We start from the raw sequence: 17,607 nt of genomic DNA on the forward strand, positions 1-17,607 counted from the left end.
GCATTTTGAACATTATTTAATTGTTGCCACTGGCACTTATAAACACTAAATGGGTAAATTGCAATAAATGGGCTTATTTTGTAGCCTGATGTTGGAGTTAGAATAAATACCTCTGTGCCAATTGCTTGATCATTTTACAGCCATGACATTTTCGTTATGCATTATTTGTTTTGGTTGTTTAAAAATGCAAAAAAAAAAAAAATCTGATTAATCGATCGATAAAGTGCTAGATTAATCGATTACAAAAAGAATCGATAGCTGCAGCCCTAGTCTGGAATCTCCATGCTATGCAATAGCTGCAATTTACAGGTTTAGATCTTGATTCTCTCTAAACAGAATGACCATTGTTCAAGCAACTATAATGTCAGTCGTGACCTTGTGTAACCTGCGTTGTGTTGAACCTGTGCTATTCAGCCCCGCACACGCCCGGACTTGAACCTGTGAAACAGCAGCCGCTCGGATCAGGAGTCGAGCGTGCTAACAATCGAGCTAAAAGCCTAGGCCACTAGCTTTCATGCCAGCAGCACTCTTGAAGCGTCGGGGAGTGAGGTTTATTAACGTTTCAAATACACACAGCTAAACTAGCTGGTATCTGTTACACATGCATGCAGCCCCTTCCACACTGAAATCACTTGATACAGTTTACCACAGTACGTTTTATAACTGGGGATGGGTTTAGAACTCATCACTGTAAACTATACCAAAATGTAGGATGGTCTTCCTTCTATGACAGGAGGGAAAGACACTGCATCCTTTTTTTGTTTATAAGGCATTACTAGGAAAGTTATCTTTTTTACCTAACTTCTCTTCTGAATATGAAACCAATCTGCCACAATACACGTTCACAGGGATTTATATCTCTTGAAACTCCTCAAATTAAATCTGGTAAATTAGATTGAACTTTTTTTTATTAATAAACTTTTTATCTAATAAATGGAAAAAAATGCAATAATTAATAAAATTAGATTAGAAGGTTTGTACCAATTCAAGGGTATGATTAATGATATGGCTGTTGTACAATTTTCCTGCTTTGACTAATATTTAGACCTTTTATATTATTATTATTTTGATTTTATAATCCTTCTAACAACAGCTAGTCTTACCACATCCTCCTTTCTGCTGCTGTATGTAAATTAGCTTCACGCCTAAAGGCCCATTCACACCAAGAACGATAACGATAACTATAAATAAATATTGTTCTCGTTAATATGAATGACGACGTTCACACATAAACTATAACGATAACGACATGAAGAACGATATCATTGGGGATCACTTTCAGAGCGATTTTCAGAACGATAAAAAGCTAATAGCCAATCAGAACCCATTAAATTTTAACCATCACATTCATTAACACAAGGAGAGACTTTGTTTATTGTTGTTCAGTGTGTTATGGTTATAGTTATCTTGACACTGTTCAAACTAAATATATTAGACATTATGAACCAGACTGGAAATTCAATTTTAAAAAATGCACATATGTGGATACCACTCCTTTCCATATGTTACCAATGACAAATGGTTTTATTTGTTGAAACTAAATGTATTATTTATTACTACTAAGACAATGGATATTTAATATAGATCATGACTACATTATAAAACTGTTAGTTCAAACAATCATTCATTTCAACAAGGGGTATAGTACTAAAAGTAAGACAATCAAAAGATATCAAGCCAATTTACATTTAGAAATTATAAAATACCAACCTACATACCTTTCCCTGATGTTACTACAGTATGTCCTAAATTGCCATGAATGAATACTATCACCAAAAACCCTTGGAAATGCTGGAGTTAAAATCAAAATTGAGATGAAATCATAGAGTTGGAATTGATTACTTGTCATTTGTCTGCATTGCCATGAACATTAGGTAGTTGGGTAGCCTGCAGACCATTTTGTATGTGGGAGAGATCTGAAAAGGGGCAGTGAGAATGGGAATGCAGGGATGGATGGAAATGGATGAATGGCAAGCCATTGGAACAGATGGGCCCATTTTGTTATATAGCTGACAGAGTGAGGTTTTAAAAAGAGAGGTAGCAGTTTACAGAACTGCTTAGTTCAATGAATAGCTCCCCTTGGAGAGTGTTTTGTGATTAAAGAAGGAATTCTGTCATGACGTCAGTCAGCATTTTAAATATTACCTGTGCATTTTCTGCTGGTCTCTTCTTTCTTTGATGAACTCATTAGCTTGCAATTAAAGTTCTCCTCCCAGAATTCAGCAAACCACACATTCCTTCTGTTGTTTTCCAGTGAACGAGATGCAAAATAGGCATCAAACCCTGAAAGAAAAAGAGAACACACTTAGCTTGGCAAGAATAGATTTCACAGAATGGGCATCGATCATATTCCCATGTACTGAAACCTATGAAACCATAATTAGTTTTAGTAAATCCAGACGAATCTTTGAGTGCATTTGAATTTGTTCTGCAGATCCACCTGGCCATCCTACAATTCACAACGATTTCCAAAATCATAGAAAACCCAAGAACCAATCACAACCGATTGTGATTGTGGTATGGGCTGCACAATTATCGCAATCATAATCAAAATATGAATGAACACAATTATCTAATGGCAAAATCTACAAATAATGGTGCACAGTTAATTTTGTCACATTTCTGACTTTTATATTAATTTCATCCTCCTTGACTATGTCACTTCTGGTTGGTGGGTGTGCCGTGTTTGTCACATATTACTGTGTTAGTACGTGAGGGGCACAGAAATTCTGATTGGTGAGCTTCATAGTTGGTCGGTGTGCTGTGCTTCTTGTGCACCGGGCATGCTCACCAATCAGAGTGGCACAAATTAAAGAGACATATGGATATATTAATTGACATTAAAAAAACATACTGCAAATATCTGTCAGAAAAATGAGATACAGTATATACTGTAGACAGACAGAGGAGTACGGTTAGCAGTGCTATTCCATGGAGAATAAAATGGTCAGTTTTGGCAGATTTAGCGTAGTTTTCTGGACATCCTCATGAATGAGACCCAAGAGGCACTTTTGGAGAGCCACAGACCTGATTTAATTTAGAATCCATCGAAAGACTTCAGTATGACACGGAGACACATGTATAAAATACCTGCAAGGGTAAAAAATAATACCAATCGCTGAATTACCGTCATTCTCGAATTATTGTCAATAAACATTATTGTGGGATAGGCAGGTAAAGTGGAACAACTGCCAAACCTGAAGAAATGTTTGGAGTACACATTATGTTGAAAATGTTTTGAAAAACTTTACAAAAGATATATAACACTTTATATTTTTGCATAGTTGACTTCCTAATGTCAGAAATGTAAATTGATAATGTACCTGAATAAAATAACCATTTACAGTAAGCCTATTGTACATTAGCCTAACTGATATTCTCACCCTGAACATTCTGTTCCTTGGAAAATTATGTTCTTTGAAAAATGTTGTTGATATCAAGGACTGACACAGACCTCTCTCTCATAACATCAAATGAGCACTTCAATGTTTCTTTCAAAGTAGCCATAATTTTGTTAATTTCAATTCACTTAACACCTACATATCAATACATAAAGATTGCCCTGAAAATGCAAAATATATTGCTCTGAAAATGCAAAATACATACATTACATTACATACTATGTTTAAGCAGGCTATATCAGCACTGCAGACTGTACACAATGCATGGTCTTGTCATCTTGTCATCTCTTGGCCATCTCTAACATTCTAGGAATTTCTGCAACACATGCACTTGTTTTTCCTTGATCTCTCATTAGTATTAGGCTACGAGTTTAGCTGAAATAATCACTTTTCTGCATAGTTTGTTTGTATTTAACGTTAAACAGTATTATGGAAAACAATTTCAGTAACATAGCGAGATATTGGCATTTGCAAAAGTCTGCGCTCTCTAAGTAGTCTACCCTTTAATTGAGGTTATAAACAGGGAGGCTACTATGAAAATTACGTTAACCATCTGCATTAGCTTACATGGACAATGTAACTTCCTTTGTCAGCTTATGAACAACCAAACTAGCTTGTAAATAAATACATAACGTTAACTTAAAGCAAAACTAAGTGCAACCTTTTTGTGAATGTATCCGAATGTACTTAAAGCAAAACTAAGTTCTTTTTGTGAATGTACCCGAGTCAAACTTTCATTCAAATTTCATTTAAAAGCATAATTACAACGTAAGCCCCACTTTTAAGATCGTATTTTTGTTTTCGGGTCAAATAGCCTTTTGAATGGGAGTGCTAGGGGCACCACTATGATCGCATCAAAAATGTTAAAACACTAAGAAGGCTCAACACAACATAAGCTTTGCTCAAAGTATCACCAGGGTCAGTACACATAACTCGAGCATTGAGAACATTGTTTGTGTACACAGAGTTTACTAAAAAGAAAGGTTTTCAACAACTCACTTCTTGACTGGCAAGAAGGTGGCGAGCGGAAAAAAAACAACTGCTGTCAGTAATGGACACAAATAAATGAATTAGTGAGATGATCTGCATCTGTTCAACTAAAGCTATGAAGGTGCTAACCCATTTGCACAAAACATATATTTTTTAAATGTTTTCTTAATTGATAACGTGAGATATCCATGTCTCCATGTAGGGTAGTGTCAAGCAGTGAAGTGATAGCAGGTAGAACATGTAGGCCTACATGTCACATGAGCCACATAGAAGAGGAACGCTGCTTGCGGACACCCGCTAATATCGTCTCGACCCTCTCAGAAAATACTTCCAACGTCCTTGTAGGGAGTTATTTATAATTTGACCGGATTATTTCACTTCCCTATTCCAGAACAACCCCGCTTTTAAAAAGCTTGATACCCCTCTGTGAACAGTGTCTATTTCTCGATACTTTCTTGGATTTTTAATCCAAGCATTAAAAAGCCAAACAAATGATGTTTATCTGCAAATACGGCGCCTTGGATCATCTAGCCTACTGAAGTCTGGCGTCATCAAACTTCCGGTGAAGGAGCCTGAAGCTGGAAGTTGGCTGGTGTGTATGTACATTTCGGGGGCGTTAAAAGGGTACAGACCAGAGCCAAATAAGGTACAGCCCTGAGTTGACGTCAACTATAAGCTTTGTTGAGATTTGCCCGTTTTACAGAGACAGTTTCAAGTTTTGAGATTTGCATTGGAAAGAGCTGTCACTGGGACTTGGAGGTTCTCTGTATGACAATGTTACCCACCGAACTGTTGTTATTCAACTATGACAAGGTAAACTTGGTTTTGCATTCTATCACCTCTTTAAGCTTACACTGAGAAGAAAATATATCAGGTGGAAGACACAAGCTTCATAGTTGTGTGCACCATTACACAAATGCCATGACAGTGGAAGAAAGGGGTGGGATACATTGCATGGTAAATTAGAAAGGACATTTGATAAATCCCACTCCCCCTAAATGTAGATTAGAACACCATTAATCTTTTCTAAATGTATTTATATTGGCTCTGCTTTGGATAATGTGAGGCGTGAGTGTGAGGCAGCTGTGGCCTACTGGTTAGCACTTCGGACTTGTAACCGGAGGGTTGCTGGTTTGAACCCCGACCAGTAGGCACGGCTAAAGTGCCCTTGAGCAAGGCACCTAACCCCTCACTGATCCCCGAGTGCCGCTGTTAATGCAGGCAGCTCACTGCGCCGGGATTAGTGTGTGCTTCACCTCACTGTGTGTACACTGTGTGTTGTGTGTGTTTCACTAATTCACGGATTGGGGTAAATGCAGAGACCAAATTTCCCTCACGGGATCAAAAAAGTATATATACTTATACTTATACTTAATTCAAATGCATTATTTTTTTTAAATCATCAACAATCTTGAATAGCCTTTTGTGATTCGTACAACATTATCTGTGTATCACTGTTGCATATTTAAAAGCATAGGCTATTGAAGTGTGGTACCGCACACATACACAGATTCATTGGCAATGGGATGTACACTACAGTACATACAGACCTATCAGACACAAAACCAATTAGTTTGAGCAAGCCATACTAGTGTTAGAAAATACTTTTGAATGTAGACATGATATATGTAGATATCCTAACAAGGTTCAAGGTAGAAGACTAGGATACTGAAGTACCATGTGGCTAACATGGGAATTCAGAGAGTAAGGCAGTTCTGACTGAACCATGAGTGTAACCCTTTCTGACAGTGACTGGGGTCCAGAGTCACTTCAAAAGCAAAAGGGAAACCTCTAGTGACACTGTGCATCAATGCACAGCGGGAGGGGTGATGGGTCTGATGTGATGGCCCATGCCAGGTTAAATGGTCCATTTTGCCCAGGGGAGGAAAAGCCAAAGGAACAGGTCACAGATCAGTGACCGCAAACTAGGGTTGTCACTCCACATCCTGCTCCCAGTAGCTTTAACTACAAGACTTAAACAATGGACTAGATCAAACCAGCTCTTAGTGCTTTGTAACTTAGGACTAATTCTTCATACATTTTGCAGTGCCCAGCTTCTTTCTGTCGATTAAAAGAAAAAACTTTAGAATAATGTTGACCTGTATATGGATAATGACTAATGGCCCTATTTTGGCGATCATAAACGGATTGTCAGAGGCACAAAGTCTATAGACATTAAAGGCGTGGCCAGTCCACAATCACTCATTTCATGGTGTGATTTTGTGATGCTGGGCGCAAAAGGCTTGTTCTTTTGTTTGAACATCTGTCATTCCCTTTAACAGCAAGCAACACAACTTCAAACAGCACATCGGTATTTTGATAGTCAGTGGCCCATTTAAAGGAATGCGCTTGCACGCAAGACCGTATGGAACAGGGATTCCACTAAACCTTGTTTTACTAAAACCTGTTTCTGACTAGCAGAGTATAGCCTTCATGCATCTGCACTCGCCTATTATTTGAACTCATAGGCAAAGTGAAACTTCACCGTGGTCTCAGTCAACGACAAAACAGTTCTATATAGTTAATTACTTTCACTATTGACTGACAAGGGGTTACCATCGAAAACATAGCCTGAAAAAAGCAACACTTAACCCAATAATGTTCGAATGACTGAATAAAAATCCTAAGGATATTTATCCTACAGAGGAGTTGCTGCTTACATCTTGTGACAGTGCGTCTTCAGCTGTGCTTATTATGCGCCTTTTGCTATAGACCAGGTTTTTCTTGGTCAGTGGTGTAATGATCTTTAGAGGGTGTAAGATAGTGATTTTTAGATCATGCAACAGACGACACCTTATATCGTTAATTGCCAAACCCCTGAGCGCAAGGTTTAATAAAAGTGGAGCGCATGGTGAGAATGTTGTCACTGACTGGGTGTAAGATATGAATAAGTCTTGCATCATCACACTTTGCGCCATGTTGCGCAGGGGGTACGATAGGGCCCTAAATGTGCCACTCCAAGTATATACACAAGATTTTCAATCAGACAACAAAAGGACTTTCTAACTGGGAATTTAAACCAGAGCCATTTTTGAAGCATTTCTCAGTTGCCCGCCTGACATCCGTCTATTGTTAGCAATAGAATTCCATTAGAATAAGTGAGTAAATTTACACAGCACTTCACATGCGTATTGCGGCCGAATATTCACTTTGTGAATAGAGTCCGGACATTGACGTTGCGACACCTGGGCTCAAGGTCAGATGGGGTGACTGCTGTCTCCCTTCGCTACAAATGGTGTCAGAAGTGGGATGGCTTGGCGTGAGGCCATCAGAGGCGTGCCTAATGTGTGAGTCGTACGAGGGACCCCCAGAGATGGGTAAAGCACTAGTGTGTGGGGTACTCTGGAATGGTAAGTACAGTTAGTGGACAGCAGTGTGCATGAAGCCCATGGACACGCTTCCCGAAGGGGAGGGCCGTGTTGACAGAGTATCATCACTATGGTTGAGTATGCACTCTTACTGTCTCTTTGGCTTCTGCGGTCAAGCTGCAGGTTTAGTACCCCGGACACCCAGATTCGAGGCCGGGTGGGGTGAGTGCTCTCTCCCTTTGGTACACTCCTCAAAATTAAACTCCACAGTTTGAGGCAGTCTTTTTTTTAGTTTGCTTGAGCTCGTTTTGCCGCGTGAGACAGTCTGTCACACTGCTTTTGAAGTAAACTCAACTGGATAGGATAGGATAGGATAGAACTTTATTGTCACAGTCACAAGTACCAGTGAAATTGACCATCAACCTGACCATACAAACACACATACAATATGACAAGGGGGTAGACAGGGCAGGAAGACTGAATACAGAGTAGCATGAGGAGAGGGGAGGAGAAAAAAAAGCAACCCCCAGACTATGCTCCTGTGGGGAGTACAGTGTGGGAACAGGAAAAAAACACCTCAGCAACATTAGCACATACACTTTACACAACTCATTACACAACATAAGAGACACACGGCTTGCAACAAGGGGGGTGGAGTGGGGGGATGGAGGGATACCAGTGCAGGCAGGCAGCCATCTGGTTCTGCAGCCATTTGCGGCGCTGGTCACAGACCCGCCTGACAGACTGGGGGGTACAAGCGGCGAAGGCGTGGGATGGGGGGTAGGGGGTGGTGACTGCATGTCTGTATCTATGTTAGATGTATGTGTAGGCCTGGTGAAGCGCTCCGCCTGGTGCCAAAGTCTTAGTGCCTCAGTCCGCAGGATTGTCAAAGCGATAACACAGCAAGTTGCTGTGGAGACAGCCCTGGTCATGTCCCAGTCAGAGTCCACAATCAGCAGGTGTCTGTGGGGGTGGGGAAAGGGATGCAAGAGCGTCTCGCTGCAGTGCTCTTCCGGGGGAGTTGTTTTCCAGCAGCGGCCTTGGCCAAGGCCAGTGCTGGTTAAGGGGCGCCAAAAGCAGATAAGATTGTAGTTGTTTGGTCTTGGGGCGGGTAGCCGCATTCAATTTGCACGTCTACCCTCTTAGTCCATTCTGGTCCAATTGCCTTTGTAAAGCAGTGAGCTTCTCCATGATGTTATCCAACTTAGTATCCAACCTAGCATCCATCTGATCCATCCTGGTATCCATCAAATGCTTGATAGTCCCAGTCTGGGTGACGACGGCTCTGCCCACTGCTTCAATCATAACGGGCAATTTAGATTTCCTCGATAAACCAGGGCAATGCCTAATCCAATCAGCATAAGACCTGTTATCATGGTTCCGAATAGGTAGATATCTTCAATGTCCTCCACAGAAAGAGCCACCAGGCACACGACCCGCCACCTCTCCCACGCGTCCATCGAGTAGCCAGCTGCGAACGTTCCGGCAGGGCAGTCGGGTTCCCCCAAACCCAAACTTCTCGTCGAGAAGATGGTGTCAATTGCGTTGAGAGACCAGTTGATCAAATCCATGATTTTTTAGTTTGGAGAGCAGTGCAGAGAGAGTCTCTCAAAGTATGAGACAGTAGACTACACGAGACAAAGAAGCACAGCAGGGAAGATAAGGGGAGGGGTGGGAGAGAAAAATGCGACCGCCTTCGTTGAGAGCAAAACTGCATCTTTAGTCAAATCACTTTTATCAAGTGGAATAGACACGTGAACCTTCACTTTTGTCCTCCTCTCAACCTTGTCATAGAACATTAAAGGGTGCTGATATGCTCACACAAAAATCACTGCAAAAGATTCTTTCCAACAGGTTTTATCGTAGTTTTTGTCCAACTCCATTGACTTGTATTGGATGTGCTGTGAGGTACGAAAGGTTCTTGAATTTCCCCTGGGGATCAATAAAGTATCTATCTATCTATCTATCTATCTATCTAAACGGATACGGGGTTGTTTGTATTCTTTCTGTAGTCTTATGCAGTCGCGGTATCGTAGGCTACGCTATCCAAATTATTGTCACGTCCATGGCTAATGCTAAAATGTCTTGGAACTTCCATGATGTGAATGATAGCCTACGTGAATCATTATGTTTTCGTCATGAAAGTTCCACAGCCAAAAAAATAGTAAACGTACAAAATCATGTAGCCAAATTATTCATGTAGGCTAGGGTTAGTGTGTGTGGTGTGTACGGGCCCTAGGCTTATGATGTGAACATGACAGGTTATGGACATAACAAATAAGTTAATTTTTCGCCTGTTACAAACGTTACGTTACAAAATGAGTTATAAAGTTTACACTTGCATTTATTCATTTAGCCGACACTTTCACCCAAAGCGACTTACACATGTCAATGAAATTAAAGGGCAAGGCCACATTGGTGGACGCCGGGGTTTGAACCCCAACTTTATGGGTTACTGCATGTTAACCAGGCTCCCTATCCACTACACTACCTCTGCCCAGTGATATTATAACAGTCAATTCAAAAATATATTATAGATATGCGTGTTTACTATGAACAAACCATTTTTAACTGTGTGTAAACATGATGTACAGATGAGAATTAATGTAGGAATAATGCTTTACAAATGAAGAATACGGCATTTAATAATAGTTTACAGATGTTTAATAACAGTGTGTAGAAGAAGAAAACAGAAACTCTTGCATAGTTGTAGGGGTTTCTATCTGGGCCAAGGTAGTGTAGTGGATAAGGAGCTAGACTAGCATGCAGTAGCCTGAAAAGTTGGGGGTTCGATTCCCGGCTTTCACTGTTATGTCAATGGCCTTCAATTTAATTGACATGTGTACGTCGCTTGTCTGCTAAATTAATGAATGTAATCTTTACAACTCATTTGAAAATGTGTTGCAAGGCATAGAAATTAATTATAGTATTAGGAAGTGGTTTATAAAATATGTATCCTCACCCTAACTAATCATTAGTGCATCATGTATGTAACAACTGTTAAATAATGGAAATATTACTTCATCAACAAAATATTATTGCATAATTAACAATAATTCATAAATTCATAATATTATTGCATAATTAACAATAATTCATAAACATATTTTAGATATAGGCTTATTTACTATGATCAAATCATTTATAACTGTGTGTACAAATACTTTCTTTATGAGAATTAATATAGGAACAATGCTTTACAAATGATGAACAAAGCATTTTGTAATAGTTTGCAACTGGTTTATAATAAGAAAATGATTTCATTATAAGTGGTTGTTTCATTACTTATTAAGTATAAATTATGTACTTACAAACATATTTTTTTGGATAGGCTTATTTACTATGAACAAACTATAATTGTGTGAACAAATGCTTTACTGATGATAAATTATGTATGAACAAGAAACTACTAATGATGAACAAACCATTAACTAATAAGTAACAAAGGCTTAATAAATGATGAATTGTGTGTAGTTATTATAAAGTGTTATCATCTTTTTTGATGGAAAGTTCACATAGTGATTACTAGCAGTAACAGTCTACGTGGAGTTGTCCTGGCTAATTCCTACTCTGGAATGCCTGTTCTCCAACCAACTTGCCTTGCCTATTTCATTCGTTCTGATCAAGAGGGACAAATCAAACATTACAAACGTTCCAATTTTGCTAAAATAATTCCTGAATGGTTTTGTTCAGACCTGAAAATGCAACTGTAGTTGACAGAGGAAAGATATAGGTCACTAATGACAAAATATTTGCTTTCAGTGTGGTACGATTTCTTACGAAAATAACGTTTAATTAAAAAGTGTTTTAATCATCCCGGCTCTCCCCTAGGGTAGGCTAGTGGGTCTCATTTCCAAGGGGAATATTTTCACCCCTATGCCTTGCCACTGTATTTCAAAGGATAAGGGGTAGGTGTAAACGAAAGGGTAGAGGAAAGGGCAAGAAAGAGAAATGGGATTGAGCCTAAGGGTGGTCCAGACCAACCGTACATACATTTGACTTACAGAAAGTATACTTAGCTACAAATTCTTCAGGGATTACATCAAAACTTTAAAGGTAAACTATGCAGTATTGGCAATTTCCTTACTGTTTTCTCGGTTTTTGCTTCTTTTTCGCTGGCTCCGTCATGACGAATGTCTGAGAAACTCCATCGCTACCTTTTTCTAGCCGGTGCCTGGCGTGTATGTGTATTTAAATGCAGTAAAGCAATTCGTTACACTCGTTATACTTCCTGACACTGAGGCCGTCGGCCCGCCGGCCCACAGTTGCAAGGGTGGTTTTTACGCTCACAGGCACTAGGGGGAAGCGAGACGGCCACCAAAAAAAGTCATATAACCATTCCAATGACTCTGAAGCTGTTAAATGAAGGTAAATTAAGCTTAAAAAAAACCTGCATAGTGTGCCTTTAAGGTAGCGTTTAATATATAAACTATGGACAATGTTGTATTAAAATGGTTATGAGAAACTCCTGCCCAATGATCCAGAACAAATGTCAAGAGCAACACATAAAATAGTTTACTGCACACAAAATCAAGCTTCTACCATGGCCACTTGATCTGAACTCCATACAAAAGCAGTAAAGTGCGCTAAAGAGGAGAGTGCACTAAAGGGCCTAGGAATCTGAACAGTCATGAGAGATTTTGTAAATGGTCTCAAATTTCCTGCTTTTTATCAGATTTCTGAGATCTTAAAGGAAAAAACTAGGAGATGTTTTATTGGCAAACGGAGGCTTCAAAAAGTATTATATAGGGTGCCACTAATTAAAACATGTGTTAAAATAATTATCCCTTGAAGGTTTATTTTATTCCTCTACTCAACTTTACCAGGGTTGCCAATAATTGTAGAGGGCACTGTATATGTAATGGTATGCATCAGTGCTAATGTGTACTGAGCATTAATGATTTATGTTTTAAATTCACTCGCATGGTTTCCAGTGGAGCAGGACCAAGTGAAGGCCATTTCTGTCACAGAGAGTCAGTCCAGTGCCTACAGCCCTTTCTCATGCCACATCTCCCACACTATCTAATTCCATACATCATTATCCAGATACAAACATAAAAATATGTCTTGCTTATTAATCTAGTTCCCTTCAGACAGTAATATAAATTCTTTGGTGATTTGCTCCCTCTTCTCATCTCAGATTTTCTCATATTTTCCCCAGAGGGAAGAGGATGTGTAGAACAGGTTACAATACAGCTTCACATTTTTGCTATCTATCAGTATTATTCTGTTCAAACTTAATTTCTCCATCCATTACCCTCCTTTGACCTCATCATCTATATATCTGCTATCATGTTCATATTGCATTCTCTTAAATGTGTGTCACATGTGCCACAGTCCACCATTTCAGAGAGATAAAGACTTTCTATTATAGTTGGGCCTTAGTAGCATGATTTGATATGGTGCCTAAGATCAGACCTGTCATGCACATCTCCAGAGACCAAGGGGGAGGGGAAGCATGTGACCCTTTGATGTGTCATCATGCTACAAGGGCCTGGCAGTTGGGTGGATTACAGGCAGTTAACCTTAAGCCTCATTACATGATATGATGTTTGACATGATTGCTCTAGTCATCCCTGGTTGAAAAACAACACATACGCCTGGTGAAAATTATGATAATACTATATTCTGCTACTACTAAAATAAAATTACTCCTACTGATATACCCACAATGATGATTATTATCATTATCATTATTTCAGTCATAGACAAGAGCAAAATGACTACTGTGTAGAGAATACAACATCAGGAAGATATATAAGATATAAAAAACAAAGTCAACTCTGAAAGCTTACAACATACTATATATGTTTGGTAATATTAAGCAGATATTACACAAGGATTTCCAATGTGATTCATCAATCTCATTTTACAATTTAGAATGATACCTGTTTTTTTCCCTTCCAATGAAGGTAGTATTTAGTATGCTACAAAGAATTCTAAGACATAGATAACTTAATGTCGTTGATGCAGTCACCCAGATGGCTGATGGAAATGCCAACATGAAATACCACATACTGTAAAGCATCTGCATACTGGTGGAGGGAGATGTAATCATTTAATTATACTGGCCAGCAGGAACATATAAAGGTTGAGCAGCTGTAGACTTAAAAAAAAAATTGTATGAGGCAATGTTTTTTGGTAGCAAGGTTTTTGCTGATGGATATGTATGGTATGTAACCAGTCTGGTCCAGTTTTCCAAATAAAACTTTCTGCCTAAGTCAAAAGCAGTGCCAACTTCAAATGCCTTTAGTCACTATTTACATTGCTATTAGATCAAATGAATGACGAGCTAACTTGGTGGAAGGGGGCACCCAGAGCCGTATAAGGTACCTTTATATGGCTCTGGGGGCACCTTTTGTTACCTCTTATTGTACAACAATTGGGTTCTATGAAACTATTTGTTTGTTTCTGATTGGCCGAGAGACGTTCCATGAGTTGGAATATCTCTGGACATTTCAACTCAGACTTTGCATAGCTAATAACAAATCCCTCTCCAATGGGTCTTTGTGGTTTTTCGCGTCTTCGTTGAAAGACATTGTGAAATAAGGTAGGAGGGCCCCATAGCAGGATTTTGCTTAGGGCCCCATGGAGGTCTGAACCGGCACTGGGTGGGTAGTCATGATAAAAGACTGAAATATCCCATTTACATAAGTATTCTTTGTTATGATGCTTGCAGTTGAGCTCTGGTGCATCCTACTTCTATCAATGGTCCTGGAGATGCTTCTAGAACTTGATTGGAGTCCACTGGACATTATTAGGCACACATCTGTCTATATAAGGTCTCACAGTTAATGGTGTATGTCAGAGTGAAAACCAAGCCACAAGGTTGAGAGCATTGTTGGTAGACCTGCGAGACAGGATTACCCAAGAGCACGGTAGCTCCATCATTCTCAAATGGAGATTTGGAACAACCACCAGTCTTCTTAGATCTGACCACCCAGCCAAACTGAGTAATTGGGGACAAAGGGGCTTGATTGCCAGGTAACCAAGGACCCAATGGTCACTATGAATAAGATTCAGAGTTCATTTGTGAAGATGAGAGAAGCGTACATACATTTACAAAATACTTGTTTTTTGTGCAGTATTGTGAGTACATTGATGAGAAAAAAATTAATTGAATCCATTTTAAGATGAGTCTGAAGGGATGAGAATAAAATGTGGAAATGTGGAAAGGGTCTGAAAACTTTCTGGCTGCACTGTATATTCCACCGAGAAGAATGGATGAGAATGCAGAGCTGTATGCAGAATGTAAATACAAGTACATTTCATGTAAATTCAGGGGTCATTTTTTCTGGAACCATTACAGACTTGCAGAATTTCAAAGCTGAGGTTGTGCAGTTTATTCATGGGATATCTGTGTGATGAGAACTCCGTGGCCAATTCAACACAGATGAATGGGTGTGAATTTTAACACACTTTGTGTCTGTTGGCCCCACAGGGATAAGAGCCACATCCTGTATACCACTGTACAAAACATTTATTTTGGCATGTAAAATACTATTATCAGTAAAATAACTTTGATGATTTCATGCCCATTTCTACATGGTCTTACCAGCAATTGTGGCTCTCTTGGGAAGAATGGTGATAGCTCCCACTGCAGCCTCCTCCAGCAAGTGAATTGGACTGTTTTTGGCACCCCAGCTGTCTGAGCCAATCCACAGAAAGTGTCCAACTTTATCAGCTTTTTTGCTGGCATTGAGCATTCCCCTGGAAAGTCAGCAAGTTAGCATCACTTTCATAAGAAATCGAGTCAACCAGTAATCATCGTCATAATTTCCCAATTTGTAACCACAATTTATGCATTGGGCCTCATTCACTAATATCTTCTTCAGAATTGTCTTAAATGTGTTCTGAAGAAGGTTCTATACAAAACTCTTCTATACAAGGTTCTATACAAAATGCAGATTCACAAAGGTGTTAAACATCAGAATTGTTTGCAGCTTTGTTCTTATGATGCTGTATCCCATTTCTTCTTAAATTGACAGGGCGTGCAGGGTCAGATTAACCATTAGGTCATTAGGTCTACTGGTCAGTTGCCCGAGGGCACAGGACCTGTAAGCGGCCCTGGGCACAGTCAAAATATTAAGTTCGATCACATTACAAAGGCAGTCCTCACTTCCCTAGTCATATGCAGATTTGTGCAACCCGTTGGATCAAAATATTGTGTTTAAATCACGTCAAAAACAGTGTCTGTAGCTGCCTGCAGAAATGCCGCCTGCCGCACACTGACAACAAGCGACTCGACTATGTCTAGCAGCATGCCAGGGGTGTGTTTCCCGTACAACTACGGAGGTTATCTTTTTACTAACATGGAACGTTTAACTAACCAACATCTTAGTTATGACTGTTTCCCAAAACCATCGTTCCCTTGAGGTCCTAAGGCGAGACACGGCAGGTGAAAACATTATTTTTTTCATACACTGGCCATTTTCAAGATTTTGGTCTGGTCCGATTTACACATTTAGGTGTTTACTTCATTACATTTTGTCTACTCACGCCTGTATCCTAAATTCACCAAAAGTTAGCATTCTAACGTTGACAATGACCGTGATCTAGTGTTGTCACGATACCAAAATTATGACTTCGATACGATACCTGCCATAAATATCACGATGCTCGATACTGAAACGATACTACGGCGAAATCCTAAGATATCTGGAAAAGAAATACCTCCTCCAAGTGTATTGAGTCATTTGTGTTGAATTCGGTGCACTTTTGTAGTGTGCAGGTCAATTCTGGGTTTTAAACTTCCTACATAATTATTACAGTACATGAAAATGCACTGTACTGTTCTTCCTAGGCAACTTCAACAACTTCTTATTATTATTATTCCGCTTACCACTTTTTCCGTACGCAATTTCTCTTGAACAGTTTAACTTAGAAACTTCATTCAAACTTTGTAACGTAGGTATTCAAACAGACCAAGCTGCTATGTCTTTTCAACTTTGAAACTTTTATACTTTTTTAACTATTAAAGAAAAACTTTTTAAAAATCCCCATAGACTTAACATTGCCGATTATGACATCATAATACGGCCATTAAGCAATTAGAATCCTATGGCAGGTGTTCAGGCCACCTGGATCAACTGCCAGTCTCAGGCTTTAAGCATACAAACTGGCCCTATTAAGACTACACATCCTGTTCAACTGCTTCCTCTGCCAAAAACTGTTTCAAAATAAAAGTCCTCACTACAATATTTCACTGTTAAACAATTTAACCCTTTAAACTACTGAACTTTTTAACTGTTCAGCCATTGTAACTGTTACTTGTCATCAACTATGACTCCTACCCACTGTAGCATGGTTAGCATTGTTAGCATTTTTAGCAAAACTGCTAAAAATGATTAGCTAAATTAGCTAAGTAACATGGTTAGCATAGTTAGCATGCTAGCATGTTAGCATGCTAGGCCTATAGGGTACCATTGTAAATCTCTGTCTTTCCTGCATGACGCTATGCAATCCAAATATGGACACTTCCGTTGTATCAGACAAATAATTTATTACATGATGAAGAAACTTTGAATATAGCTAATACTTACTGGAATTTCATAACATACATACTCTTGTGCAGTTCATAGACAGTGTGGTTATTAGTCAGGAAATTATGGTACACTTCAGTCAGTGTTTACTTTAGTATTATTTCATTCATTAATTAGTATATACTTACCGGATATCCTCATCTGAAGCAAATATAATAACTGCTCGGGCATTATTAGTGCTGTAGAGTTGGTCAACAATCTTGTCAAAATCAGCCTGCTTACGATCATGAGGAATTTTTAAGGACTGGGCAATGCAGATTCCACCTGGGGAAAAAAAAGACATAAACCATTTTTTAAGCAAACCCTCTCTCTGAAAAAATGAATGCAGGAATACATTAGGGATTTTTTATTATTGTCTTATTATCA

General features: G+C 39.2%; 1 protein-coding gene across 2 annotated transcripts in view; it reads right to left on the reverse strand.

Moving 5' to 3' along the window:
* The window catches only part of LOC121707435 (metabotropic glutamate receptor 7), a 252,051-nt gene that overhangs the window by 106,495 nt on the left and 127,949 nt on the right, over positions 1-17,607 (reverse strand). For both annotated transcript variants that reach the window (XM_042089996.1, XM_042089997.1), the window contains exons 3-5: positions 17,370-17,505; positions 15,255-15,409; positions 2,146-2,283 (exon numbers count right to left, since the gene is read on the reverse strand). In XM_042089996.1, coding sequence (XP_041945930.1) covers positions 2,146-2,283; positions 15,255-15,409; positions 17,370-17,505 — 429 coding nt within the window. The remainder of the gene's footprint in view (positions 1-2,145; positions 2,284-15,254; positions 15,410-17,369; positions 17,506-17,607) is intronic.

This window comes from Alosa sapidissima, chromosome 4 (genome assembly GCF_018492685.1).
Source record: "Alosa sapidissima isolate fAloSap1 chromosome 4, fAloSap1.pri, whole genome shotgun sequence".
In the NCBI taxonomy this organism is placed as follows: domain Eukaryota; kingdom Metazoa; phylum Chordata; class Actinopteri; order Clupeiformes; family Clupeidae; genus Alosa; species Alosa sapidissima.